Source organism: Trichosurus vulpecula, chromosome 2 (assembly GCF_011100635.1).
Source record: "Trichosurus vulpecula isolate mTriVul1 chromosome 2, mTriVul1.pri, whole genome shotgun sequence".
Taxonomy (NCBI): domain Eukaryota; kingdom Metazoa; phylum Chordata; class Mammalia; order Diprotodontia; family Phalangeridae; genus Trichosurus; species Trichosurus vulpecula.
In genome coordinates, this window is record NC_050574.1 from 217,788,723 (window position 1) to 217,816,387 (window position 27,665).

The 27,665-nt window shown below is 36.1% G+C and overlaps 1 protein-coding gene across 1 annotated transcript in view; it reads right to left on the minus strand.

The window, feature by feature from the left end:
* Nucleotides 1-889: 889 nt before the first annotated feature.
* Nucleotides 890-27,665, minus strand: part of SCN3A (sodium voltage-gated channel alpha subunit 3) — a 116,228-nt gene continuing 89,452 nt past the window's right edge. The window contains exons 21-28 of the mRNA XM_036744309.1: nucleotides 21,602-21,724; nucleotides 18,302-18,574; nucleotides 15,113-15,166; nucleotides 14,230-14,371; nucleotides 13,334-13,339; nucleotides 12,564-12,661; nucleotides 11,022-11,292; nucleotides 890-2,802 (exon numbers count right to left, since the gene is read on the minus strand). Coding sequence (XP_036600204.1) covers nucleotides 1,607-2,802; nucleotides 11,022-11,292; nucleotides 12,564-12,661; nucleotides 13,334-13,339; nucleotides 14,230-14,371; nucleotides 15,113-15,166; nucleotides 18,302-18,574; nucleotides 21,602-21,724 — 2,163 coding nt within the window. The 3' untranslated portion in view covers nucleotides 890-1,606. The remainder of the gene's footprint in view (nucleotides 2,803-11,021; nucleotides 11,293-12,563; nucleotides 12,662-13,333; nucleotides 13,340-14,229; nucleotides 14,372-15,112; nucleotides 15,167-18,301; nucleotides 18,575-21,601; nucleotides 21,725-27,665) is intronic.

Here is a 27,665-nt window from a genome sequence, read left to right on the forward strand (position 1 = left end):
AAGTTCTTCATTGAAAAGTATTATGGATTCAAAAGTCTATAGTTGTTAAATGTTTTTTAAAAAGTGAAAGCATAAAGTAAAATAAACTTGCCATGACACCAACCTGAAAATAATTTTCTTATGTACAGAATGCTGACAAATAAAACAATATTTTTACAATATTTATATTTAAACATGTTTTAACAGATTTTTAAAACAAAAAATGAAGTAAAGGTGTTTTTTTAAGCACAATAGGCAGTCTGCGAGGTGTTTTCTTAAAATCTTGATAGACACCATATGATAGTCACTTAAAATTTGAAAAGCAAAACTAAAGAAGCTGTTAAAGAATTGTAAACTATTACTCATGACATAGTAGACAGAGGGCTGGTAGAATATTTGTTTTCACTTTACCACCAACATATGGCTTTCTATGATAGACATGAAGAATGGAAGGAATAAGAAGCTATAGCAGCAGCACAGGCAATATTAACATGCGTTAGTGAGAGCCTCCAAACTATGTATAATGAATGGTACAGGATACATCATAGTCGTTGCAGCACGCTTGCAAAAAATACACATACTGTGGTACATATTTGATTCATAAAAGTTATTTATCTGGCCATATATATTTGCTCAAACATGCACCACAGGATAAAATAACTATTTACATAACAGAGGCTGTTTCATTGACAAAAATGTCAGCTTTGTTGAGAGCAGAAGATGGCTAAGCAATACTGCAGGAGAATGTGGAAAAACTCTTCTCATGTGATATGTTTTGTCTGTTACTTGGCCGAAGCAGATTCCTTCATCTGCTTTCTAGAAAGTAACATTTAACCAAAACAAAATATAGGACTTTGATACTTGGAAGGAAATTTGCACTTGCTGAAACAGAATTATTTTCAAAAAATAATCCATTAAAAAAATTAGAGGAGACTTTACAGGCACATAAAAGTGTTTACAATGAGATACACATAAGCTGAAACATTCCCAGATTTAGGGCCATCTAGGAAATGTAAGGATTGTAAATATTGTCAACATTATGTATTTTTTCCCTCCCTGGGCATAAGCTAGAATTGTAGCTATCATGACAGCAAATAACTCCTGTCTGTATATTTGAAGGAACCATAGAGCAGAACTCTTGATTCTTACACACACATTTTCCTAAAATTTTAAACTCATTTATAAAGTCACAAAGGGTAGAGAACAACTTGTGAATTAAGGAAATGATAAAATAACTAGGTCAAATTTTGTTTAAAAAAACCATGGCAAATGTCACATGTGAAATACAGTGGATACAATTACTATACTAAAGCTGTTTGGTGTTTATGTAATCATATCGATCACTTTGCAGAGCTTAACTGGTCCCTACAGACTAAGTAGCCACTTTGTCTCTTCTCTTCAGCAGTGTCAGTTGGTAGTGGGAACAGGAAACCCCTGTCAGTGTTGTTACCCTGTTTTACAGAGTTACAGTGACAGAGAGGGGCCACTGTCTTGTGAGAGGCACTGACCTTAGGTATGTTTGAAAAAACAGTTTGGCATAAACCTCCTAGAGGAGTCCAGTTGACACAAACACATCACCTTCACAGGCTGTAAACAATTGATCACAAAGAGAGTTCTTTGTTTCTTTTTACTTTTTATTTTCCCTGACATCTTTTCCTTTACTTCCATTTTCTAGTCTGTCCATTTCAAACTTTTCTTTGTCTGGTTTTGTTACACTATCATATGAAGGTGGAGAAGTTGTAGAGGAACTTTCATCTGTCTTTTCTGGAGTGGTGTTACCATTTAGTTTATCAATAATTAAATGTTCTTTAATAGGTAGTTCTACCCTACCTTTACCATTATCATTATTATAGTCATTTGGTACCTTTTTAAGCCTTTGTCTAAAAAGATAGCATTTGAAATTACGCTGAATGATAGCAGCAGAAACCTCTTCTTGTTTCCGTTTCAAAGTAGTTGTAATAGGCTCGTAGGAGACTTTGGAAGGATTAGATGCCATAAATCGATCTTCCATCTGTATTCTGAGAGCATCCATCTCTCCACTCTCACCCAAAACACGCTTTGTAAAAGCAAATAAGATGTCAAGACAGTGAATTCTGTCCCCACTTACCATGGGCAGATCCATGGCTATGAGCTGGACTTTGTTTGGTTTTGCTATAAGAAGAGGTGGATCCAGGGCAGCTGCAAAATCAGAGAGTTTACTGTATTCTATGAATTGGGTGGCATCAGGATCAAACTTCTCCCAAACCTCATAAAACATCTCAAAGTCATCCTCACTCAATGGCTCAGCACTCTCTTCCGTAGCAACACTGAAATTCTCCAGGATAACAGCGATATACATATTTACAACCACCAGGAATGAGATGATGATGTAACTGACAAAAAAGAAAATCCCAACAGAGGGGTTGCCACAATCTCCTTTGACTGAACTTCCGGGGTGAATTGTTTCTGGGTCACAGTCTGGTGGTCCACTGTTAAGAATGGGTGCAAGCAAACCATCCCAACCAGCAGATGTGGTAATTTGGAAGAGGCAGATCATGCTGTTGCCAAAGGTTTCAAAGTTAAACATGTCATCAATCCCATATTCTTTCTTAACATAAGCAAAATTGGACATTCCAAAGATAGCATAGATAAACATGACCAGGAAGAGCAGGAGCCCGATGTTAAACAGAGCAGGGAGGGACATCATCAAAGCAAAGAGCAGCGTGCGGATCCCCTTTGCCCCTTTAATGAGACGAAGGATTCGGCCAATTCTGGCAAGACGGATCACTCGAAACAGGGTAGGGGACACAAAATATTTTTCTATCATTTCAGCTAGAAACATACCTGTGGGAAAAAGAATAAACTCCTTACTAAGGAAAGTTCATCTTTTATAACAGTCCTTTAATCTGTATTAACATGACAGTGTATCAAATATTGAGCTAGATACTGAGTAGGGACATTTTATCTTAGAATTCTACAAATTACAGACCTACCAAGTGTCATGAGCTCATGGCCTAAAGTAAGCATATTAATAAAATATCATTAAATTTTAATAGATAGTTCCAAAGTTTTGTAGAACAAAATTGCATGTGTCACTAAAGCCCCTTCTAGTTATAAATCTATCAATATTAAGTCTTGCAAAAATAATCTAATCTCCCTGATAACATAACCTTATTAAATCTAAGATTTAAGCACCTACTATGTGCAAGTCACTATTAGATGCTAAGGATATCTAGATGAAACAGAATGTGATCCCTGATCTCAGAGAACCTATGACCTAACACAAGGGATGAAGGTGTGAATAAATAAAAATGACAGAAAAAGTATGTAATGAGAAAACCAGATCTTTCTAAAAAATTTGATGTGTGATCACTACAGCTAGGGGGTTAAGAGAAAACTCTTCGAGGAGCTAGTAGCCCTACTGGGCCTTGAAGAAGAGGATTTCAGCAGGTGGAGATGTGGACAGAACATGTTCCCAGAATGGAGAAGGATAGATATAGATACAAGGAGGTTAGATGGGGCAGAGCAAAGTGAGAGAACAATAAATGGCTCTGTCTGGCTGGAGCATAGAATTCCTATGGAGGAATTCTTTGAAAAGGAGTATGATGAAGTAAGTTGGGACTAGATTGGGAGGATCTTAAAATTCTGGCAAAGGCATAATAGGGAGCATGACATAGTAGTTAGAGAACTTTAGTCCTTACTCACAGCTTCCTACACTGATGAAATAACAAGCTGGGCAAAATAGGAAACTACTGAAGGCTTTTTGAGGAAAATGGCATAGACAGACATTCATTATTCCAGTAGCTGTGAGAAGGATGAATTGGAAATGGGAAAGAGGGCAAGTAAAAAAGGAAGCTTAGGAGGCTGTGAGAGGTGATAACTCTAGAACTAGAGTGGTAGTAGTGTGAGTGGAGTAAAAGACAGAGGTATCAAATTCAAGGTCCACAAAATTTCCAAGTATGGCCTGAACCAGATTAAAATATTGTTTGGAAGTGATTAACAAAATAATTAAAAATACAATACACATAGGTAATGTTAATTTGTGGTTTTCTAAGTTAATGCAGGGATCTACTTCTATTTGAGTTTTACACTACAGATGGAAGAGATATAGTGGCCATAGAAACAATAAAATTAGATATGATTACGGGAGAAGGAAGAGACCAAGATGAAAGTTTGTAACCCAAGTAACTCTGCCATCAAGGAGGAAGACAGTAGGTTTTGACAAATATGAGTTCACATTTGGAATTGTTAAGTGGGAGGTGCTGGTGGATTATCCTTTCAGGGGCAGGCAGTTGGAATAACACTATACAGAAGAATCATGGAACATTGGATAGAGAGATCACTTCATACTTACTAAGCCCTGGGTTCAAATCTTTCCTCTGAAACAGATCTACTTTTTGAACCTGAACCACAGACTTTCAGTATCCCAGACCCAGTAGTGTCAAACTCAAGTAGAGATGGATCCCTGAGACTTCATGTTGAATTAGAAAACAACAGATTAACATTATCTATATTGTTTTATAGTTTTATATATTTTGTTAAACATTTCCTAATTGTGTTTTAATCTGGTTCAGGTTCACTTGGGAGTTTTGCTAGTATGAGTTTTGACACCTCTGCCCCAGACAAGTCAAATAGCTGTCTAGCAGCTTTGGTGGAGGGAGTTTTCTTAATAGGAGAGCTCCATATCTATGATACCACAGGTCCAGATCCCAGCCTTTCCAAACATAATTTAACATGGACTGATCTTATCAGAGTGACTATTATTTCTACTATCACAAAATCTCCACATTATTTCCTGTGTGTTTTATTTTCTCAACACACTACTGAGATATCATTTTTTTACATAGTCATGTAACCTGCTTCCTTTTTTAGCTACATATATATTTGATGGTGTCTTTTAAGCTACTTTTTTACTACAGCATCTCTGCCATATGTTTTTTCATTATCCGTTAGGACATCTGAAATTCCCATCCTTCTGAGATCATGGTGCTCCATGAATCAAAGATAGATTATATTAGGGAGAATATTAAGTCTTAAAAAGATGGACTTTTGATAAAGGAAGCAGTTTGGAATCCTTGAAACTATTATTTCCTAAGTACAATCCAGTCTAATTTACTCCACCTATTGAATTTTTGGCCCAGCTCATTGTTCATTGGCTGGTTGACATTTAGGAAACTTAATAGTTTCAAGCAATCCAAAGCTGGTTGTTGTGTCAAAAGCTTTCAGTGTGGTGTGGAAGTGGCCCTGGATTCTCAAAGGCTAGAGTAGAGGGTCATAAGCTCTGGCAGGATCTTCCATGCTATAAAGACCTCAACTATGACTTTGCTAAGAGAAGTCTGTTTTCTGAGGATCAACCTAGGTAATTATAGACAGAGCATCACTAGTAGACTGACCATGTGCTGAAGACTTTTTTTTTTGGCCATGGCAATCTATGAAACAAAAGTATGGTTAAGGAAAAAGAAATGAGAGGGGGAGATTAAACAGAAACCCTCATGCCTCTGTATCATGAATGGTTTTTAAAGTATTTGTAGGCATTAGGGCAAGTACCAAATAATATATAGGAAAAGGCTTAGTATTTATGTGGGAGTTATCTGTCTGTGTACAGTCAGATCACTGACTCATCAGAACTAAGATCAGAATTTGCTTTAAAAAATAATCATGAGAAAAATACATGCAGTAAAATTAAAATGATGGAACCCTGAATTATTTAAACCAGTAATTGAAAATAAAAAAATATGAATGGATAACAGAACCAACATTGATATAGACTATAATTAGTCAGTGAACAGGGCCAGTTCAGTGAACAGGGTTGATGATAAGACACAAAACAGCGTCCTGCATTCCAAAAGGGTTTGTCATTGTGATGGAGGTGATACAGTGCAAAATACAGGTTGAGGAGGTGTGGATACTGAAGTGGATGGCCTTGTGCTGATTGCATCAAGTTCTAGGACACTGCAAAACCCCCTTAAAGATACCACTTAAAGATCTGCAATCTTTATTTGTAATCTACTCAGGAAAAATAAAGTGAGTAAAAAAAATGCATATTACCCAGAGTTCAGTATATGTTTGGAGGATCTTCCTATAAAGCTTGTCCAATAGTATGTATAACTGGGACAGATAATACATGCAGACTGGATTTTTTTCAGGAAATTTCAAAGATCTTTTACTGATCCCAAACCCCTTTCAAAGCAAAGGTCCCTATTTTTCACACCAACATCTTACCAATGTTACTACATGGCAGCAAAAAGTGGAACACTTGAAACTTTGTGTTTCATGCAAAGGGTAGTGGGCTCATGATGAACACATGCAGGTTGCAATACATGACCAACCAGGAACTCTGAAGAACAGGAGTAAAGGACATCATGAAGGAAGTGTATGACATGAAGATGGGCTGGTCACATGGCAAGAGAGAGAGAGATGACAAGTAGATAATCAGAGTGCTCCACTGGTATTCTCAAGGTTTTAGAAGAAGGTAAGGAAGACCTCCAGCACATTTATTGAACTTATGGGAGAATATGGACAAGAGTCTCACAACATGGGAATGCAAAGACAGATTGCATTCTGCAACATTAAAGGGAACTCCTAAATCAATGAGGTCAGAGATCCATTTGAGCATTCTTCTCATTCATATATGTATACACACATACAAGCAAATCGGTAGGCTAACCATGCCACTGCACATTATAATCTGGGCAATGAAAAATTTAAATTTATTTTTCCTCAGTGTGGGTGGCTCGGCCAGCCGCTTGACCAATCTCTTTTAAATGACTAGATCTCACTGAGAAGATCCTATAGTGCACAGCGATTTGATGCTATCAACACAATGTCATCTATAACTAGTGGCATCCAAAAAACTTTTCCATCAATGGGAAGGGCATACCTGGTTCTGACTTTGAATATATTATTTAGTATTTGTGTGACTGTGGGTAAGTCATCACCATTTGGGACCTCAACTACCTCATTACTAAAACTAGAGGGATAATGTAAGGCCCCCTTTACCTCTAAAATATCCTGTAATTGCTCTTCTGCTTAGATTCTGTGAATGAAGTATATCTTCCATGATGACAAAGACCTTCTTTTTTTATTAATTTTTTTTTTATTTTTAGTTTACAACACACGGTTCTACATAATTTTGAGATCCAGATTTTCTCCCCTGCCTCCCCCCTCCCTCCCCAAGATGGCATGGAATCTCATATAACTACCATGTATAACTTCGCATTGAATTAATTTATACACTAGTCAAGTTGTGGAAAAGAATTATGACCAATGGGGTGAATCATGAGAAAGAAGAGACAGAACCAAAAAAAAAAAACCCCAAAAACAAAAACAAAAGAGAAGAAAAAAGGCGAGCATAAAGTGTGCCTCAATCTTCATTCAAACTTCACAGTTCTTTCTCTGGATGAAGATAGCATTCTCCATCGTGAGTCCCCTGGAGTTGTCCTTGCACCTTACGTTGCTGAGAAGAGCGAAGTATGTCAAGGTTGGTCCTCACAGAATCCATATATCTGTGGTTGTGTACAATGTTCTCCTGGCTCTGCTCCGCTCACTCAGCATTATATCATGTAGGTTTTTCCAGATTGTTACAAAGTCCGTATCATCCCCATTTCTTATGGCACAATAGTATTCCATTACTTTCATATACCACAGCTTGTTCAGCCATTCCCCAATTGATGGGCATCTCTTTGATTTCCATTTCTTGGCTATCACAAAAAGAGCTGCTATAACCTTCTTAAGTGAGCATATGTCTCTTCATTTTATGTCTTGTTCTGATGTCAGTCAGCATGTTTGCAGTGGCTGTAGAATCTTATATGATTTCAAAATGTGAATCTTGCTTAACATTAACTGTTAAGATTGTGGCATTTTGTACTATAATAGGAATTCTTAACATGGGGCTTTTAACTTGTTTCAAAAAAATTTACCACTGTATTTCAATAAAATTGTTTCCTGTGTGTTGTATTTTGTGCTCTTAAAAATATTATTGAGAAGGAGCCAATAGATTTGACCAGAATGCTGAAGGGGTTCATGACACACATAAAAAATCAATGATGAGATCTTATATTCTCTTATAGTATATCTTATTATGTCATATTTTTTTTTAAAAAATCAATGAGAGCTTATATTCTCTATATATCTTATTCAACTGACAATGAGATTGTCACTATATAAAAGTCTGTCAAAATGTACATAGACATGACCATAAAAGTTTGTATAGATTTAGAAGTAGGCATAGCTGTTAATAGCTCCTTGTTTATTTGTTTTTGGTAAAGTTTCCAGTAATAATTTTTTTTTTGCTCTTTGTAATCTTCTTTACTTTGAGATATATTGAAAATCAATCCCTGAGGTATGTTAAAACTATGTGACATAAGTACACTTCTTATGTATTAATTTGGTCATGTCTAATTAATCTTCCCAACTTCTTAAGTGTCATTGACACTTCACATCATAATCTGGCACTATGTTAATAGATTCCAAATGTTGAAATGCAAATGTCATCACTGATGAAGATATTGAAATACCAGCAGATCTGTTCAATTTCATATTTATTTGTCTTTAATTTCATCTACAAATCTTCACTAATTAGTCTGAGTTAGCCAGACCACATGCCAAACTATCTGCAACTTGCTTCCTTTTAATTTCTTCCTATAGTTTTCTGAGGCAATATTCTTTGTAATCTTTCATCCTCCTCTTCTGTAATATTTTGCAGATGAACTTGTACTCTATGCCGGTGTTGCTATTTGTTGCTAAAAATTGAAAAGGAGATCAAATGTTTGCTGGCCGAGGTGGTTTCTGTCCTCTTTAAAACTTGTGATGCTTCTAAGAAATTAAAATCAAACTCTACTTTTGTCTGTTTCCCATTCCCATTTAACTGCTTTTTTAAATAGGTCAGGCCAAGGATATTTTTAATTGTATGCAATGTTTTCTTTTATCTTTACCTCTTTTTCCTTTTTTTCACGTTTCTTCTAACAAGCTGCTGATCTTATTATACAAAGACAGCTAGTTTTTGATTGACTGCTAAGTTGTTTTTTTTATCTGTTGAGATGTAGTCCCTTTAATTTTTATGATGTTCAGTGCTCTCAATGTCAAGCTTCCTCTTATTCTTCTTGAAGAATGAGGCTTCTGAGTAGCCTATAAGTTTGTGCCCTTTTTCATTTCTTGATCCTGAAAAGAGTTCTCACCATCCAGCCCTGTGACTGTCTTTGCTTTAATGTCATCAGAGTATCCAGGCATATGTTAATTTGGAAGTTCTTATTGGGTTATGCATAGATATTTTCTGTCTTTATCTTTTGTAACACATGTTAGAAAGTAAATTACAATTATTTCATGGTGGTTTATTTAAACTCTTCACGAGCATCTCATGCCAACACGACCAAGTATTCCTTAGAATGATATTTCTTGTTGCCTTAGGTCTGGGGATGCGAAAAGAGACAAAAGATGGTCCTTGCCCTCAAGGAGCCCACAGTCTAGCTTCATTTAAAATGAGAATGTCAGTATGGTTATGATTCAGTTCATTTGGTAGGATGTCATCTCTTTAGTTGTTAGATAAAACTTGTACATTGAATACTAATAGTTGAATCAATATTTGTGGCTGTTTACAAACAGTATAATTCTTAGCATTCTCAGCTAAAATTTCATTTCTGTTACTGTCACTTCAGAAGGAGGCTTTAGAGAGCTAAGGGCCATTTTATATTTTTATCTTTTTCATGTGTTCCCTTGGCCAAAGAGAATTCTTATGCATTTCCAGCTTCTGGTGATGAATCTCTCAGAATTTAGCTAGGCTGGTCCTTGGACAGCAGATAAAAACTAAAATCTATGATTACTTAGAGTTAACTCCTTGCCATTGGAATAACTCATTGGAATAACTTGCTACCCTTGGAATAGGACCTTTGCAAGGCAATTAATATTATTAATGGAGGCAAACAATGCTTTCAGAGAGAGAGAGAGAGAGAGAGAGAGAGAGAGAGAGAGAGAGAGAGAGAAAGCTGCCCCATCACTCAGCCATTTTGTTCTTACGTTTAAATGCATTTGAGTAACAGTTAAAGAGTACCATGAGAGACAAGGCCAACCTTGTTTCATTAGGCAACACACAGTTCTAGTGGAGTATTTTTGGCTTTGATTTTTGAAATAAGTTTCAGGGATACAGACCTTCAGGGATTTAACTGGAGTTAAAATAAATTTTCTTACTCCAAGTTAGATGGAGTAAGTAAGTGTGTGGTCTGGAATTATGAGTTAGCATTTTTGCTAGTTTCCTGGCTTGGTAGTGGTGGCTCATAGTTCTCAGTGGTTATGCACTAAAAAAGTTTTATCCCTCTTGTGCTGGGGAGCAGCGGAACTAGCTGTTGAGGAGTACAGAGACTAGTTTCTCAGTAATCAGGAGGCCAGATGACTCAATGTGACAAAAATCAAAGACTTCATACCCAGGAGACCTAACAAAAGTGTAATGGAGAATTATGAGAATGGCAGAAGTGTGGGTTTGCCCTGGCCACATGTATATACCCTCTATCTGTTTGCTGTAGTCGTATGTGTTCCTGGTTTTTCTGCCCCTTCTCTTATATTCCCTGATCAAACACTCGATGAGTGTTTCTGGTCATGTGTGTTGTTTGCATGTATGTTTTTAGTCATTTGAGGTATGGTATCCTGTGGGAAAGTATACATCAGTGTACGTTTGAAGATAAGCTTTCTTTTCATTTAATTTTCTAAGTTATTTGATTAAATTTATTTGGTTGTGAATTACTATATCTTCTGGTTGGCTAGTAAAAGGAAACACAATTGGGGCTCACAAATTATGGGTTCAAATGAGTTCTACCCCACAGAGTGGTGATAACCTGCCATTGCATCTAGGGAACTTCTTATGTGAGAAGTTCCTATATGCCACATGAAGTTAAACATCTATATCCTTAAGATTTTTGTAGTATATACTTAGGATATTTTGGTACCTACTTCATATCCAGTGAATACACACACACACACACACACACACACACACACACACACACACACACACAGAGTAAGATAATTCAAAGTAAGTTTAATTTTCACCTCTCCTAAAACAAAGCGTATCTTACCTACAATGGAAAGGATTACCACCACAAAATCAAAAATGTTCCATCCTATGGTGAAGTAGTAATGACGGAGGGAGATCATCTTCAGCACACATTCTCCAGTGAAGAGGACAATGAACACCAGGTTAATCCGGGACAGAATGCTAGTCATATCATCACTCTGGTCATCAGTCTCCACCATCATGGTAACCATGTTGAGGCAGATGAGAATCATGATGCTGATATCAAAGACTTGTCTGGTTACAAAATCAAAGACCATTCCCTGGAATTTATTCTACAAAATATAGAATGTTGTCATTCATTTTCTTTTTCTCCAAAAGAAAAATTAAAGAATTCTGAATGAAGTATAATGACAAAAAATATCTCCTCTGCATTTGAGTGGCAGGACTGGTAGACAAGAGCATCTCTTCCTAGAGTATCATTGTTCCTTCTATGCATACATTTTCTTGACATCTGTCCCTTTTTCTCCATTTCCCTTTCCCTCTCTGTTTGTGTGTTACTTGAAAAACAAAGTAATTCATTAACAAAACATCCAGCAAAAGTATAATAATGATAGAAATCAAAGTTTCTTTAGCCTTCATGAACTTACTTTGGTCTCATGAGAAACAATAACTTGAGTAGGTCAGAAACTGATCAATTAACTGAATCTGATTCTATCTTAGGTAGCATAGTGCCATTCACATAATGGTTCTGCATATACACGTATATAATATATACATATATTATGTATATGCATATATATTTTCTGAATTGAAATGAATTGCTCTTTGTTAAATTCTGAGATGCAGATGTCTGCACTGGAAGTGGAAGATGGGAAAGGCAGAAATTACTCTTTTATGGACATTCCTATGTAGGTACCATCCACACTTCTGTATGACTATCCCCATGAGCCTCTAGGATCAAACATATTAACAACATTGACTGATTCTTTTCTGAAATGTTAGATGAACTGTTGAGTTGTTTCAGTAAACAGTTCTAGCTTCTTCCTCTTTAAAGGAGGAATATTTCCTATCTAAATTGGTAAACAGAGAAAGACAAAATAAACCAATAGAGAAGGACTATATAAAGATGCTGAAAAGGGACAAGCTCCCAGACAGAAGGTGGTATGGAAGTCAGTCAGGAGATCAAAAACTGTGTACGTGATGGGAGAATCAGATAAAGTTTTCATGATATGGCCAGGGCTACAGTTAGGATGGGGGAAAGGAAGTAAAAAATGAGGCAGAGGAGAGTTAAACACTTAAGTTGCAGTCATCTACCTTCTCCCCAAACTCTTTAAACATTTGAGTTTATATGAAGACTAGTGCTATTTTATCTAGGAATGTGTAAATTTTTGGCATCACTGGGCCTAGATTACAAATGAGCAATTTCAGTTTGCCTCATTTTTGGAAGCTGATAATTCTTAGTCACATTCAGAGTGAGAGCAAATTCTTTACTCTTTGATAAACCTTGCAATAAGAGCTATAAAGAGATGATGCCACAAAATTTCCTTGATTTACATCAAATTCACCATTTCAATATGTCCATAGTATAAAGGAGTATTCTTACTGCTGGTCTAGGGATAGGTTTCTGGGGTTTCTTCGATCCTAGTTTCTTCATTGCATTGTAATATTTTTTCTGTTCCTCTGTCATAAAAATGTCTTGACCTCCAAAGTAAAGAAATATTATGAAAGCTGGTTACAACCATTGACATGTTCAATATGTTACTGAAATTATTTTTATAAAATACTTCTGAAATATTAGGTCAACTTGAGTTGGTTTTGAAATTTTCATGTTTCCATTCTGAGTTACTAATCTAAGTTTAATGCTCCCTAAATTTAAAAGGTGTGAAAGTTCAACCATATGAGACATTTGTGTAAATAAATAATAGAGTGAGTACTGGCCTTCAAGTCAAGAAATCTAGGTGTAAATCCTGGCTCTGCCACTAATTGTGTGACCATGGATCAGTGACTTCTTCAGTTTTCTTCTCTGTAAGGTGGGAATAATAGTAGGGTCCTTCTTAGGTTTGTTGTGAGGAGATTGCTTTGGAAAACTTAAAGTGATACCTAAATATGAGTTATTATGCTATAAATAGGAAATAATCAAAATGTGTAGCACCTTTACATCAGGTAAATTTACAGAATATGAGAGCACTAAGTGGTTTTTTTTAAAAAACATATTGGAGAGCCCTTGCAAATTTAAACTTCTCTAGCTTTTCAGGCCCTTCACAACCTGGCCTCATCTTACCTTTTGGGCCTCATTACATATTATTCTCCTTTCACTATGTAATCTAGCCAAATTCGCTGTGCTATTCCTCACACACTACACTCTCTCCTTACTTCCTCCTTGTGAAATCCTTTGCTTCCTTACAATACTCAGCTCAAGCACCACCTTCTACATAAGATCTCTCCTGATTCCTCTTGCTACTGGTGCCCTCCTTCCACAAACTTCCTAAATTTAATTTTATATCAATTCCGTATATGCTTTTATTTGTACATGCCGTCTCCTCTCATAGAATGCCAGCTAGCTCCTTGAGAGCAGGGACTGTTTCATTTTTATCTTTGCATACCCAGTGCCCAGCAAAGTACCTGGTATATAGTAGTAGGCACTTGATAACAATTTATTCATTGATTAACTATAACAAGTTATGATTTAAATTCTCTGTTAGGCAAGCTTTAAGAATAATTTCATAATGAAATCCTTTTGCTTTAAGCATGCACTCCATGCAGTAGAACGGTTCTATTTTATCCTGTAATCTTTCCTGAAATTTGTCTTTAAATAATTCCTTAGCAATTTGTGGATTTTTGTGTATAATCCTAAAATGAAGCCAATAGGTTCCCCCCCTGAAATCGTGTGAGCTTTTACCTGTTCTTTCAAACCCGTTTGACACCAGTTCTTTCAAACCCAGGATTTTGACTTGATTGTACAATGGGGGAAGCAATGGAAAGCCCTTTCTTTAAAGTGAGAAACTAAATCTAGAAAATGCTTTTCTTTGTCACTAAGCCAGTTTCTAAATCTCATATGCAATTGTCCCAGAAAATGGAAAAGCCGGTCAGTTCATATTATCGTGGTGGACTATAGCTAAGTGCAGCCTGCCTGCATCTAGTTGGAGTCCTAAAACAATCACCATTTGGTTATGACAGATCTGGTCTGGTAGTTAAAGGGGTCATATAGAGATACAATACTACATACACACACACACACACACACTAGGGAGGTAAAACATATGGAATACTTATCTTCTTTTTTTGCTGGTTGAAGTTATCTATGATGACACCAATAAATAGGTTCAGAGTAAAAAATGACCCAAAAATGATAAAGATGACAAAGTATAAATACATGTATAAATTGACTTCATATTCAGGTTGTTGTTTTACCTAAATAATAAGCAAACATACAATAAGTATTTAGTCCATATTTATATGAAGCAAGCATGTTTTGGGTTTGGGGAAAATTACTTAACGTAAGAACAACTTCTGTCTTGCAAAATGTTTATCCAGACTATTTGTTTCAAATTACTGCCCTGTACCTTACTGAGAATTTCGGGCTCAAAGTACATAATATCCAACTTGTTTCCTGATTTGGCTTTTTAGAGATAAATGCATAAGTACTATAGGAGAGGACAAAATGTTTGGGGTCAGCATGGTATAGATATGTTGTCACCAGAAAATTGAACTATGCTGTTATAACTTTCATTTTTAAGAGAAAATTTAAGACAAAATAAATTCTGAAATGGCACAAATTTTCTCATTTTGTTTAGATAAATTGGAAGTTGCTTGCTTTTACATGTCATCCTGAAGTCACTTATAAATTACCTAGTTTACCTTACAGAACCAGGAGAAGATGCTCCCTCTCCCCTACTACTCTCAAGTTCTTTTCTCATTATGAATAATCTTTCTAGATTGGACAATTCAGTATTACCTATTTAGTTTGAAATTCTCTCTTACATCAAGTATATGTCCATTTAGAATATTTTGCTTTTCAAAATGTAATGCTTAAAACAACTGTGATATTATAATTTATAATATTCTAAGCACCCAATTTAGGAACTGTAATTCTAGCACATGTTTATTATAGAAAAATCTAGGAGATATAAATAGTATATAAATGATACTTACTTCTCGTGAATCAACAGCTGCATACATAATATCCATCCATCCTTTAAACGTGGCCTATAAATAAGACATATTTAAATTCTACAAGAAAACCTGCTTCAAGAAAATAAATGGCACTTTCCCAGACAATTACTTGATAGTCTTATTTTAAATAACTATTTTCATCCATTATTTTAAGGTGCTGTTATAAAACAAGATTTGCAGATGTAGTCAGGTTTTTGCCTTCTTTTATTTATTCTTGGAAACATTTTCCATTTCTATTCTAAAAATTGCAAATCCAGTAATGACACATACATTATGCTTAATGCATACGACCATCCAAAGGGTTCATATCATTAATACCAAATTGAATTAAGTGCTAAGACGATTTCTTCGTCTACATTCATGACTAACTCCACTTCATAAAGTTATTAGAGCAAATAAAAACCAGTAAATTCATCAATAAAATGTAATTATTAACTGCTTTCCTGTGTGCAAGACAGTGTACTCAGTGCTGAACATACAAATAACAAAAGTAAACAATACCTACAATATATTCTTGGAGACAAAGACATGGACATAAGATGTGAACACAAAGTAGCATTAAATGCAAGCTAATACAAAGTAACTTTAAGAGGGAGAGGACTAAGAATTATGAAGATGGGGGAAGGCCATGTGAAGGAGGTAGTGTCTGAGTGGACACTTAAAGGGTCTAGGGATGGAATGTGATGAATGAGGAAAAACAGCCAAGAGGCCAGTTTGGCTACAGCATAGAGTACAACAGAGAGAAATAAAATGACATGAGTCTGGAAATACAGGTTGGATTAATATTGTGAAGGGCTTTACACATCAAACAGAGACATTTACTTTTGACCTCAGAGGCATAAGGATTCAGTGAAGCTTGTTGAGCAGGACAATGACATGATTAAACCTGTATTTTAGGAATATCAACCATTGGAGTGGGGAGAGACTGATTGTAGGGAGACCAAACAGGAAATTATTATAATAAGACAGAAGAAATGTTGATGAGGGACTGAACTAGGGTGATTGTAGTGTGTTGAGAGAAGGGAGCAGACCCGAGAGATATTGTGGAGGTAGAATCAGCAAGACTTGGACAACTGATTGTGTATGGAGTGTGAGGGGAGAATTTAGAGTTAAGGATTACTCCAAGGTTGTGAACATAGGTGATTGGAAAAATGGTGTTATTCTAGACAGAAATGGGGATGTTCGAAAGAGGAATTTGTTTGGGAGAAAAGAAAATGTATTCAATTTGAGACACATTGAGTTTCAGGTGACTAACAGGCAGTTGGTGATGTAAGGATGGAAAGATAAAGGAGGTACTTCTATATATGTATATGTATGTATATATCTACGTACAATAAATATAAATGCATAATAAATAGATAAATATCTATTTAAATATAGTTATTTATGTATACACATATATGTGTATATTTGAGAGTTAACTGCAGAGAGTTAATAATTAAACTCAGGGGAACAGATGAGATCACTGAAAGAAAAGAGGTCCCTAGAGAGAGCTCTGAAGCATGATCATGGTGAGGGGCTGTGATATGGATGATAATTTAGCAAAGGAGATTGGGGAGTAGTAATACAGGTAGGAAGAGAACTAGAAGAGTACAGTGTCATGAATAGTCAAGGAGAGGAAAGTATCTAGGAAGGGGGGTGGTCTACAGTGTCAGATACTACAGACTGGCCCAAAAGATGAGGAGTGAGAAAAGAATACACCACAGGAACTAGGAATTACTGAGATACCCAAGATAGCCTTGGAGAAAGAAATTTCAATCAAGTGGTGAGGTTGGTAACCATATTTAAGGGTATAAAAAAGTAAGTGTGAGGTCAGACTGTGGAGGCAATGAGTATAGATGGCTTTTTCTAAGAATTGGGCTATAAAAGGGAAGAGAAATATAGAGTAATAATTTGAAGGGATGGCAGAGTCGGTTTAATATGTTTTAAGAATGGGGGAGTCCTGGGCATGTCTGTAAACATCAGAGAAGAAGCCTGTGGAAAAAGAGAGACCAAAGATTAAAGAGACAAAGAAATGATTGAAGGGACAAGTTATTGGAGTTGAGAGAAGGGGAAAGAATCAAGAATGTAAATATAAGGATTGGCAAAGAGAAGGATCAGCCCTTTGTCAGAGACTAAAATGAAGAGAATGGTGGGGAATAATGTTTAGGGGATTTAAGGTATGGAATTAGGGAGGAAAAGGTCATGAGAGTGGCCTTCTGGTAAAGTCTAAGGAAAGATCCTCTCCTAAGAGGGAAAGGAAAGGGGTGGTATGTGAGGAGAGAAAAGAATGTTTTGAACAGATACTATGAGCAGTGTAGTTGAGAGTAAATTAGGAAGAAGGATTAGCTTGCAGCAATGAGGATCCAATCAACATTACATAACAAAACATTTGTAGTGGACTCAGTCAGCGTGGTCATGTAGTTTCCTACAGTACTCGGTAGCATACATAGAGTAGTGGAGAATTACAAAGTAGAGGTTTGGCAAGATATGGAGAATGATGCAATACTTGGGCAGAGTATTCAAGGTAGATGATAGTGTAAAGTAGAATTGCTTAAGTTTGGATGAAAGCTATGAACGTAAGTAAATGTGGTCCACAGAGAAGTAATGGAAAACATAAAGGGAGGTATGGAGTGACTGGAAATGATGATGAAGACAAAGAATAGGCTTCAGAAGAGTAAAGCAAAGGAAGAGATGAAAGAAAAGGGGTTGTAGTCTAAATGAGGAATTTCAATGAAGAATCACTTTACTCCAAATGTCTGAACTATTTGTACACATGGACAAAGCCTGTGAGATCATACCAGGTATTTTACCTTACATCATAATCAAACTCTACAAATATGTTTATTCTCCTTAGGAAACTGAGGATAATAAGTAGAACCTTGGAATGCTACAAACCTATAAGATGATGCAATAAAGCTATACAATTAACATTATAAAATTAAATTCTCATCAAAAATGAATTGAAACATATAGAACATTTTAAAGTAAGTACATGAACCATTTTTTTCTCAAAGGGTAGTTTTCAAAAGGTTTTTCAAGTGTGAGCAATAAAAACTGAGTTAACATCACATATTTCTTAAAGGCCGTCACAACAGAGGAAGGATTATGCTTAATGGAAAATTATAAGCCATCATTCACTTTGGTACTGCTAATCATAACCAGGCAAGAAGATTAATAGGTACTTACCACTTGAAGCAGGGCAAGATATCCAGCTCCAACATTATCAAAGTTTACTTTCACATTTTTCCACCGAGCCTGGTCTCCAAGAGCCTGACAGTCAGTAAAATTGTTGACTTCCTTAACTTCAAACATGGTACCAGTTGTGACATTAACACAGTGGTAGAATTTGCCAGCAAACAAATTTACTCCCATGATACTGAAGATGAGCCAGAATATGAGACAAACCAAGAGGACATTCATGATGGAGGGAATGGCTCCAACCAGAGCATTCACAACCACCTAGCTCAGAAAAAGGAAACCATGCATTAAAAAACAAACATACAACTTTTTACTTAAGTTCTATTTTATTTCCTACTACAATAGCATTGTGCATATTTTTAGTAAAAACATACATAAAAGAATTGTATCTTCCATATTGAGTGCTTAAAATAAATACTTGGAAAAGGTTAAAAAAAAGTGACAAAACTTAAGATCAACAGTATGTTTGGAAAGCAAAAGTATGCCAAAGTATGAAAAAGAAATAAAGAAAAACCTGATAGTAAGATGGAGTCATAAAATGTTTGTATGCTAGAAGAAAAAAAGAGAAAGAGACAGTAAATACCAACCAAAGAAATTAAAATTAACAAGTAATACAAAAAATATGCCAAAAAGTTAATATATGAAGTTAATGAATATATGAGAGGACAGTAATACAAAGAACTTGATGACTAAAACAGGTGTTTTATATGCCTTCAAACCATATTTTCAGATTTTAAAATTTTCAGAATCTGAGAAACATTAATAAGAATTTGTTTCCTTTTTACTTGGTTGTTCATAGATTCTAAAAAAGTGTGTTGCAACAAAAGTGAATTTTCTTCTGAAGACATAACACTACTGCTCCACATTTACCTAAGTGTAATTGGTAGAATTTGAAATGTTCAAATATTTAGGTTAAGGTACATTTTACTTCAGCTAAGTAAGACTGATATAGTGAGGATGGAAAATAATCTAGCTTTTATCTGATAAAAGCAGGGTGTAAGAGTAAGATATTTGGAATTTTAAAGAAGATTTATGTTGAGCACATGATTTTACATTTAATCAGACCATTTCCTCAATGACTATAATAAACTCTTACTTTCATTGAAGAGACTAAGTGGCACAGTGGATGGAGCATAGGATTTGGAGTCAGAAAGACTGGACTGCAAATCCAGACTTAGATGCTTACTAGCTGAGCGACCCTGGCAAGTTATGCATTCTGTCTGCTTCAGTTCCTACACCTGTAAAATATGCTTGATAATAATGACAATGCTGTCTCCTAGGAGGGCAGCTAGGTGGTGCAGTGGATAGAACATTGGATCTAGGGTCAGGAAGACTCATCTTCCTGGGTTCACATCTGGCCTCAGACACTTATTAGTTCTGTGACCTTGAGCAAGTCATGTACCACTGTTTGCCTCAGTTTCCTCATTTGTAAAATGAGCTAGAGAAGAAAATGGCAAACCACTCCAGTATCTCTGCCAAGAAAACCCCAGATGGGGCCATAAAGAGTCGGACATGATTTAAACGACTGGACAACAACAAGATCCCTCCTAGTATTGTTGTAAAGGATAAATTGAAAAAAATATTTGCAAATCACTTCATAAACTTTAAAGCAGTATATAAATATATAAATGGGCAGCTAGTTGGCACAGTGAATAGAGCACCAGGCCTGGAGTCAGGAAGACATGAGTTCAAATCTGGGCTCAGACACTTATTAGCTATGTGGCTCTGGGCAAGTCACTTCACCCTGTTTGCCTCAGTTTCCTATAAAATGAGCTGGAGGAAAAGATGGCAAAGCAGTTCAGTATCTTTGCCAAGAAAACTCCACATAGGGTCATAAAGAATCAGACACTACTGAAAAATCACTCAACAATAATCATCATCATTATCATTAAAATCATGGGTCAGTAAACTATGGCCCAAAAACCAAATCTGGCCTGTCACTTGTTTTTGTATGTCTAGTAGCTTGTGAGCCATACAAAAACAAACAGCAGGCTGGATTTGGCCCTCAAGCTGTAGTTTGCCAACTTTTGATTTAGAGTATATATAAAACAAACAGCAGATTCAAGACCTCAATTCAGGAAAGATATGGGTTTGAATTGTAACCCCCTCTCCCCAGCACTTACTGACTGTGTAACCATGGGCAAGTCACTTAACCTGAATCTCCTGTGTAAAATTGGAATTAACAATAAGTCACAAGACTGTTATGAGGGCCAAATGAGGTACTATAGTATAATAGTTCATAAAAAAGTTAAAATGTAAATGTCATCTATTTTATTATTTCAAATTAATTAGCAAAACATGCAAACTAAAACCATTTTTTCATTCTTTTTTCATTTTACTTATGTGGAGACTGAGGACAGGTCATTTATCATTATCCAAAAAATTTGTGCTGACATTACTTTCACAGTATATATGCTTAATTTTGTACAATTTCAAATATGGACCAGAAATGTTTTACCACAGGTGAGAATTAAAAGGGTGCACGTATACTCTTCAGATTAGAATACAATTAACAAGAAGAAAGTAAACTAGATTCATTGTTCAATCAGAAGTCAAGAATATAACCTATAATTACACCGGTAGTTAATGCAAAAAAAGTTTCCCCAAAGCCATTTTTGCTTTTAGTGCCTGACTAATTATCCAAACTTCCTTTTTTGCTTTAATTTTGAAACTATTATTAAGACTGAAATGTTGGGCTTTTTTCTTTTACATTTTAAGAATTATGTATGTTATTAGGAAGAAATTATTTACTTTTAACTACTAATAACTTTTTAAGAGATCATAATATCTGTGGAGAGGAGAAAAGCAAATTGCTAAGGCTTTACTATTTACTAGCTGTGTGATCTTGGAAAAAAATGTTTTTCCCTTCTGTGCTTTAGTTTCCTAGTTTGTAAAATGAATGGGGTTAAATTAGATGATTTCTACCAATTAAATCCTAGGCTCTTATTATTAATTTGATCAGGAAATATGTACCAAAATGAGTTAATGTAATATGTGTGGTTGCACAGAGCCTTTTATGTGCTAAGCAGTGTGATTTCGGTGTAGTGGAAAGGCCAATGAACTGGGAGTCAAAAATCTGATTTCTAGTCTTAGTTCTTTCACTAAGTAACTGTATGATTTTGTCTGGTTCATGTAATCTCCCTCTGATTTAGGTGCTCTGAGATGAATTTGAGTTAAACTCTGATTTTATGATTCTTTGAAATATAAGAGGGTTGAATTAAGCACATCTGCTCATTTTTGTGTTTATTTGGTAAAGAATCATTTGAGGAATTTTCATATATTTCTTACCCTCATTCCCTCAAACCTGGACAATGCTCTCAGAGGTCTTAATGCTCTTAGTGTTCGAAGGGATTTGATGGCACCAAGTTCCGAATAGCCCAGAGCATTGGCTACCAAGCTGACCAACGATACCTATGCATATCAAAAGACAAAAACAGTAACTTTAATTAAAATTACTATAAAATGGCCAACAATATAAATGACCATATACTAACAAGGGAAAATATCTACTTGAAAAAATTTTTTATCAGACCATGATTGCTTAATTAATGCTTTTTTAAAAACTGACTGACTATAAAACCATGTTCAATTTAACCTTTTAAGTCTCAGTTTCCTTACCTGTAAAATGATGGTAATATTTCTGATACCTCCCTCATTGGGTTTTTGTGTAGATCAGATGCACATATTTATGTAGATTGCTTTGTAAATGTCAGCTATTGTTATCAGCATTATATCAAGTTACCCTACTTAACAAGTTGGATGAGCTATAGACTCCACTTGACACAGCCCTATTATCTCTATAATTTCTAGTTCCATAAAAACAATAAATTGAATACTTAAGTATTTCAATGAATCTGATTTTGTTGATGAGTGTCTTCTTTCCAATTTGCAGACCACATTTTCTCATCTTGGCTTATTCTCCTCCATGTCCTCCCATAAATCCTCCCCAGAGGATCCACCCAATGTGTAAGGGTCTTTATGTACATCTTTTAACACAGCTACCAGTGCAGCATATATGGTATTCCATGTATATGGTATTACTTTTTGTTACTATGTGACTGTGGAACCTTATTTTTTCTTGTCACACATCTCTTTGATATTGTCATTTGTGCCATTTCTTTCATGAAATTCACTTTTGCAAACACACTGAAAGCTATTTACACCTACCATGTATTTCTCCATTGTCTTTATGGTGAACTGCAATTTTACTTCTTCGGGACAATGCTATTCCATTATTTGCATTCTCTTTCATTTTAATATAGTAAAAATTGATAAAGATATGCCCTTCAAAAATATTTGCCTTCCCTGTATTTCAGGTTGGTTTACTGAATTACAAGTCATAACCATCTGAAGTACCTCATAGCAGCATATCAAATTTAGCCCAAATCAGCCCACAACCTATAAAAGTTATTGTGGAACAAGTAAGCAAACACAAAGTGCTCAGTGATTGAGTTAAGACAGACCTTACTTCACTTAGTCAGATAGTTCTTGTTAAGATAGCTTGAAATAAATTGTCTTTGTGTAGTTATGGTAAATCTTCCCTGACCGTTTTAAATTATCTGAGTACTGTAGTTCTCAAATAAATTTATAACCTATAGAATTACAACCTAAAACCAGAAACCATTCCAGGAACTCTCCAAGAAGAGGTAGCTAAGAGCAAGCCCCCATGGGAGTTTAGCCTGAGCAACTTTAAATACTCGAGCCTGATAGTTCTCTATAGCTGACTCAGAACAGAGCTGAGTTCAAGCATTGGTAGTTGAAAAAAAATGTATATATATATATATATATATATATATATTATACATACATACATATGTAAGTATATATAATATATTAATTAGAAAGCATTCAAACATGAAAAGTAAAAGTGGCAAGATCCCCAGAGAGAAGGAGAGAGGGAGAATAATCCTGAAAGACATGTCCTATTAAATTTAGTAAATATTTATTGAGGACTAGCTGCAGGCAGGGTTATGGTGTAGGCTAGAATGCTGCATGTACTTAGATTTAGGAAGATCTAGGTTCAAATGCTGCATCTAGTACTTAGGAGTTGTGTGATTGGGCAAGTCACTTAATCTCTCTGAGTTTCACACAGTTCTAAGACTATAAATAATGTAGGAGTTGCTGATTTATAATATGCCTTAGTGGAGATATCTCCCACACCAACAAAATCTAAGGTGCTTAGCCTACTGAATTATGTGCAAAGCGCTAAATACTAGGGGAGATTTCCCCCTCCTGACTGCCCCTTGGATTTCTTTGGTATCAGGAATTCCCCACAGGGAAACTTTGTAAATGCAGATCAGCACTGACCCTGCAACTTATAGACTGCAAGAGAGAATTGGCTGGGGTACTGAGAAGTAAGTACAGGCTTGTGAAGCCATCATGTGTTAGACCTAAGGATTGAACTCAGGTCTTCCTGACTCAATGTTTAGATGTTTTTCTACTCTGTCATGCCATCCCTAATAAAACACATAGTCCCTTTCCTCATGGAATTCCTGGTTGTGTTTTAAACCTCGGAGCTATTTCTGGGGCACCTTCTTACCATAACTGCTACCACTGCTTATGGGGTCAGAGTTGCCAAATGCTGTAGCAGGTTAATAGTCCAGAGTAGCTGTCTTTCAGAATTTGGAGACTGTAGGAACCATGAAATTTGGTAGCCAAACTACTCTTTTTCCATTGCTCAGGTACTCAGCTGCTCAGTAGCTGATAAATATGTACCAAAAAATATGAAGGCTTGAATCCCACCTCATAATTTGACTGAAAATTATTATGTATAGAAATCCATAAATCAAACAGACTATGAAATAGAAGACAGAAAAAAGTAATTCTGAAACAATTACTTTTGCTATCCAAATTTCTCTAAAAGAAATTTTATAATTTCTTCAATCGCAGTGCCTTTATTTTGTTATTACTTCTAAAAGACGTATTTTTACTTAAGGCAGAAACTCAGCCCTAGACGCTTTCCTGATCTCCAGAACCACATTACCAAGTCCTTTTTGGACATTTTGAAATGTACCATAGGCATCTCAAACTAAGTATGTCCAAAAAAAGGACACCTTCACCTTTAATCCCACACCTCTTCTGAACTTCCCTGCTACTTCCAAGGGTACCATCATCCTTCAAGTCACCCAAGTTTACAACTGTGATATCATCTTTAACTACTTATTCTCACCCACCTGACATATTCTAGCAGTTATCCAATCCTGTTGTTTCTATCTCCATGACATCTCTAGCATATATTTCTTTCACTCAATTCAGACAACCACTGCCACAATTGAGGCCCTTACCATGTCTTGCCTGGATTATTTTAAAAGTTCATAATTGGTCTGCTTGCCTCAAGCCTCTCCCTGGAACTCCAGATCACCCAATATTCAGTAGCCGAAGTGATTTTCCTAAAGCACAGATCTGATCATGCTCAAAAAACTCCAGGAATTCCATGTTGCCTCTAGGATAAAATATAATCTTTCCTGATCTATACTTAAAACTCTATATAACCTGGCCCCTTCTTACCTCCCTGGTCTTCTTACACATAATTCCTGCCCATATACACCGTGGTCCAGTCTTACTGGTCTAATAGCTATGCCTCAACAGGATATTTTATCTCCCAGCTCCATGACTTTACACTGGCTATCTGTCATGCCTGGAATGCTCTCCCTTTGTGCCCCTATCTCACAGAGTCCCTTGAGATAAGGTTTGAACTCAAATGCCAGCTTCAGCAGAAGGCCTTTCCTGATTCTCTTAGCTCCTGGTGCCTTCCTTTCCAAGATTACCTTGGGTCTAGTGTCTTTGTATGTTTCCTGTATAACATGTATACATATGTATGTATAATATATAACACATATGTAACACATATCATGTATAATGTATGTTACTCATGTATTGTATGTATGTTATGTCATGTCATGTCTTTGTATGTTTCTGTATCAATAATGTGGCTACTAGCTACTGTGGCTGTGTAAGACTAACAACACCCAGCACACAAAGGGCTGCCAACACTGGTTCTTTGATCTGCTTTTCTAAGGAAAGCAACTTTAAGGCATTAACAATCTCAGTTTAATCAAACATACATATATCATTCACTTAGTTCAGGGGAAAAGATCAGCCCCCTGAACTTCAGAGCAAGTATAAACAGAAATTACAAACATCAACAGACTGTGTCTGATTCAAATCACAATTCATAGTAACCAGAGAAGAACCAATGGGTCTGGGTTAGCAAAGCCAGGGGACAGTCACAACGGCTTGCCCAGAATCTCAACACTCCTTCCATGAGTGAGCCCCAAAACTCAAACACCAAGCTCCCCTCAATTATATCCTGTTCAGAGCCCTGAAGGCTCTGACCTCAACCAGGCTGGATGTGTGAAAGTTCCCAATCCCCAGTATCACATCCAAGTCAATGACTCCTGATTGCCTCAGTGCTGAGAAATAGCTGAGAAATACTCCAAGGCAAAAGATCCCACAGTACCTGCCCCATTCAAACAAAGAACAGTGAAAAGTCCCATTTTGCTTGCCATTATATTTGAAAGGTAACTAAAGGCACTTAAGAGAAGAACAGCAAAAAGCCCCACCCTGATTGCCATTACAGTTTCTTGTATATCATTGCATATGTGTGTTATTTTCCTGGGTAGGATGTAAGATCCTTAAGGGCAGGGACTATTTTGTTTTTGTCTTTCTGTCCCTAGCACCTAGCATGGTAGGTGTTTAATAATCTTTGTTTCCTTACCTCGTCTGTCCTTTTTTATATTATATTGTTATTTTAAACATAATGGTAAAAAAAGAAAGAAAAAAGAAGAAAAACATAATGGCATTATACACTTACACATACTTGTCTACTACAGTTTCTCTTGAGATCTCTTTGAATTAGAGCTGTCACAGATTACTATATCTATGTATGTTTATACATATACACATATATGTATATTTATCCATAATTCTCTGTAAATAGTTTGTGATACTTATCAGTTGACTGCATATGATTTATAGAAATAAACTCCACATAGATTTAAGTACATTAGAAACTTAACCACAGTTATTTTTTACAAAATGAAATGAAGTGAATTTCATTTAAACATGAAAAACTATAGCATTTCCAAGAATTTATGGAGTCTGTTGACAACATGTCAAGGGAGTTTTTTTCCTCCAATTTTCAGCTCTCTAGCAGTTAGCAGAATTGGTTCATAGCAAGTTATGATACAATTTGTATGTTTTTTCAAGGAAAACAACATTTATTAAGTACCTACTAAATGCCAGGTACTTGTAATATCAATTGATTTAGGACTTTTTTACTGTTTTAGAATGATAAATTAATTGTGCCTTTGATTGAGCCTTACTAGGTGCAAAGCCCCAGGCTCAAATCCCTATCTACTAGGTGCTAAGCTTATATGGGTGTGAAGCCCTCAGGGTACTAAGGGGAATTGCTAAGACCAGAGCCAATAGTATGTGCCTAAGTTCTGGTCGCTCAGGTGACATCCAAAGACTGTATAAAAAGAGAGAACAGAGCTATTTGCTTGGGGCTCTCATTCACTGGAAGAGTGGCATGTGACTGGAAGAGACTCTGGGCAGCTGTTAAGAGCCCCCTAGCTTGTAAACCTGGATGTTGGGACTTTGTTAAACCCTGATAACTATGCATTGAGATTTGAATCAGACAAGGTCTGTCTGTTGACGTTTGTAATTTGTTTGTATTTGCTCTGAAGTTCAGGGTGCTGGCTTTTCCCCCTGAACGAAGTGAATGATATTTGTATGTTGGATTGAAATAAGATTGTTAACCCCCTAACGTTACTTTCTTTAGTAAAGCAGATCAAAAGAACTTGTGCTGGCAGCATTCTTGTTCTTGGGCTTGTGTTGGTCTTTCACCCCCACAGCAGCTGCTAGCCAAATTGTTGCAACAGCATTATGCTTAGCATTGGAGATATAAAAAAAGCAAAAATAGTGTCTCCCTTCAAGGAGCCCACAATCTACTGTATACAAATGATGTAAACAGGATAAATTGGAGATAATCTCAGAGGGAAGGCACTAGCCTGAAGGGAGAGTGGGAAAGGCTTCTTGCAGAAGATGGGATTTCAGCTAAGACTTAAAGGAAACCAGGTGGCAGAGAGGAGGGAGAATGTTCAAGGCATGGTGTACAGCCAGTCAGAAAGCGCGGAGTGAGGATTTCGAGTGCTGTGTTCTAAGAACAATACAGAAGCCAATGTCACTGGATGATAGAGTACGTGGAAGGAGATAATGTATAAGAAGCCTGGAAAACTAGGAATGGATCAGGATATGAAGAGCTTTAAAAACCAAACAGAGGATTTTATATTTGATCCCATGGGTAAACATGAGCCACTAGAGTTTTATTGAATGGTGTATATTATTTTCC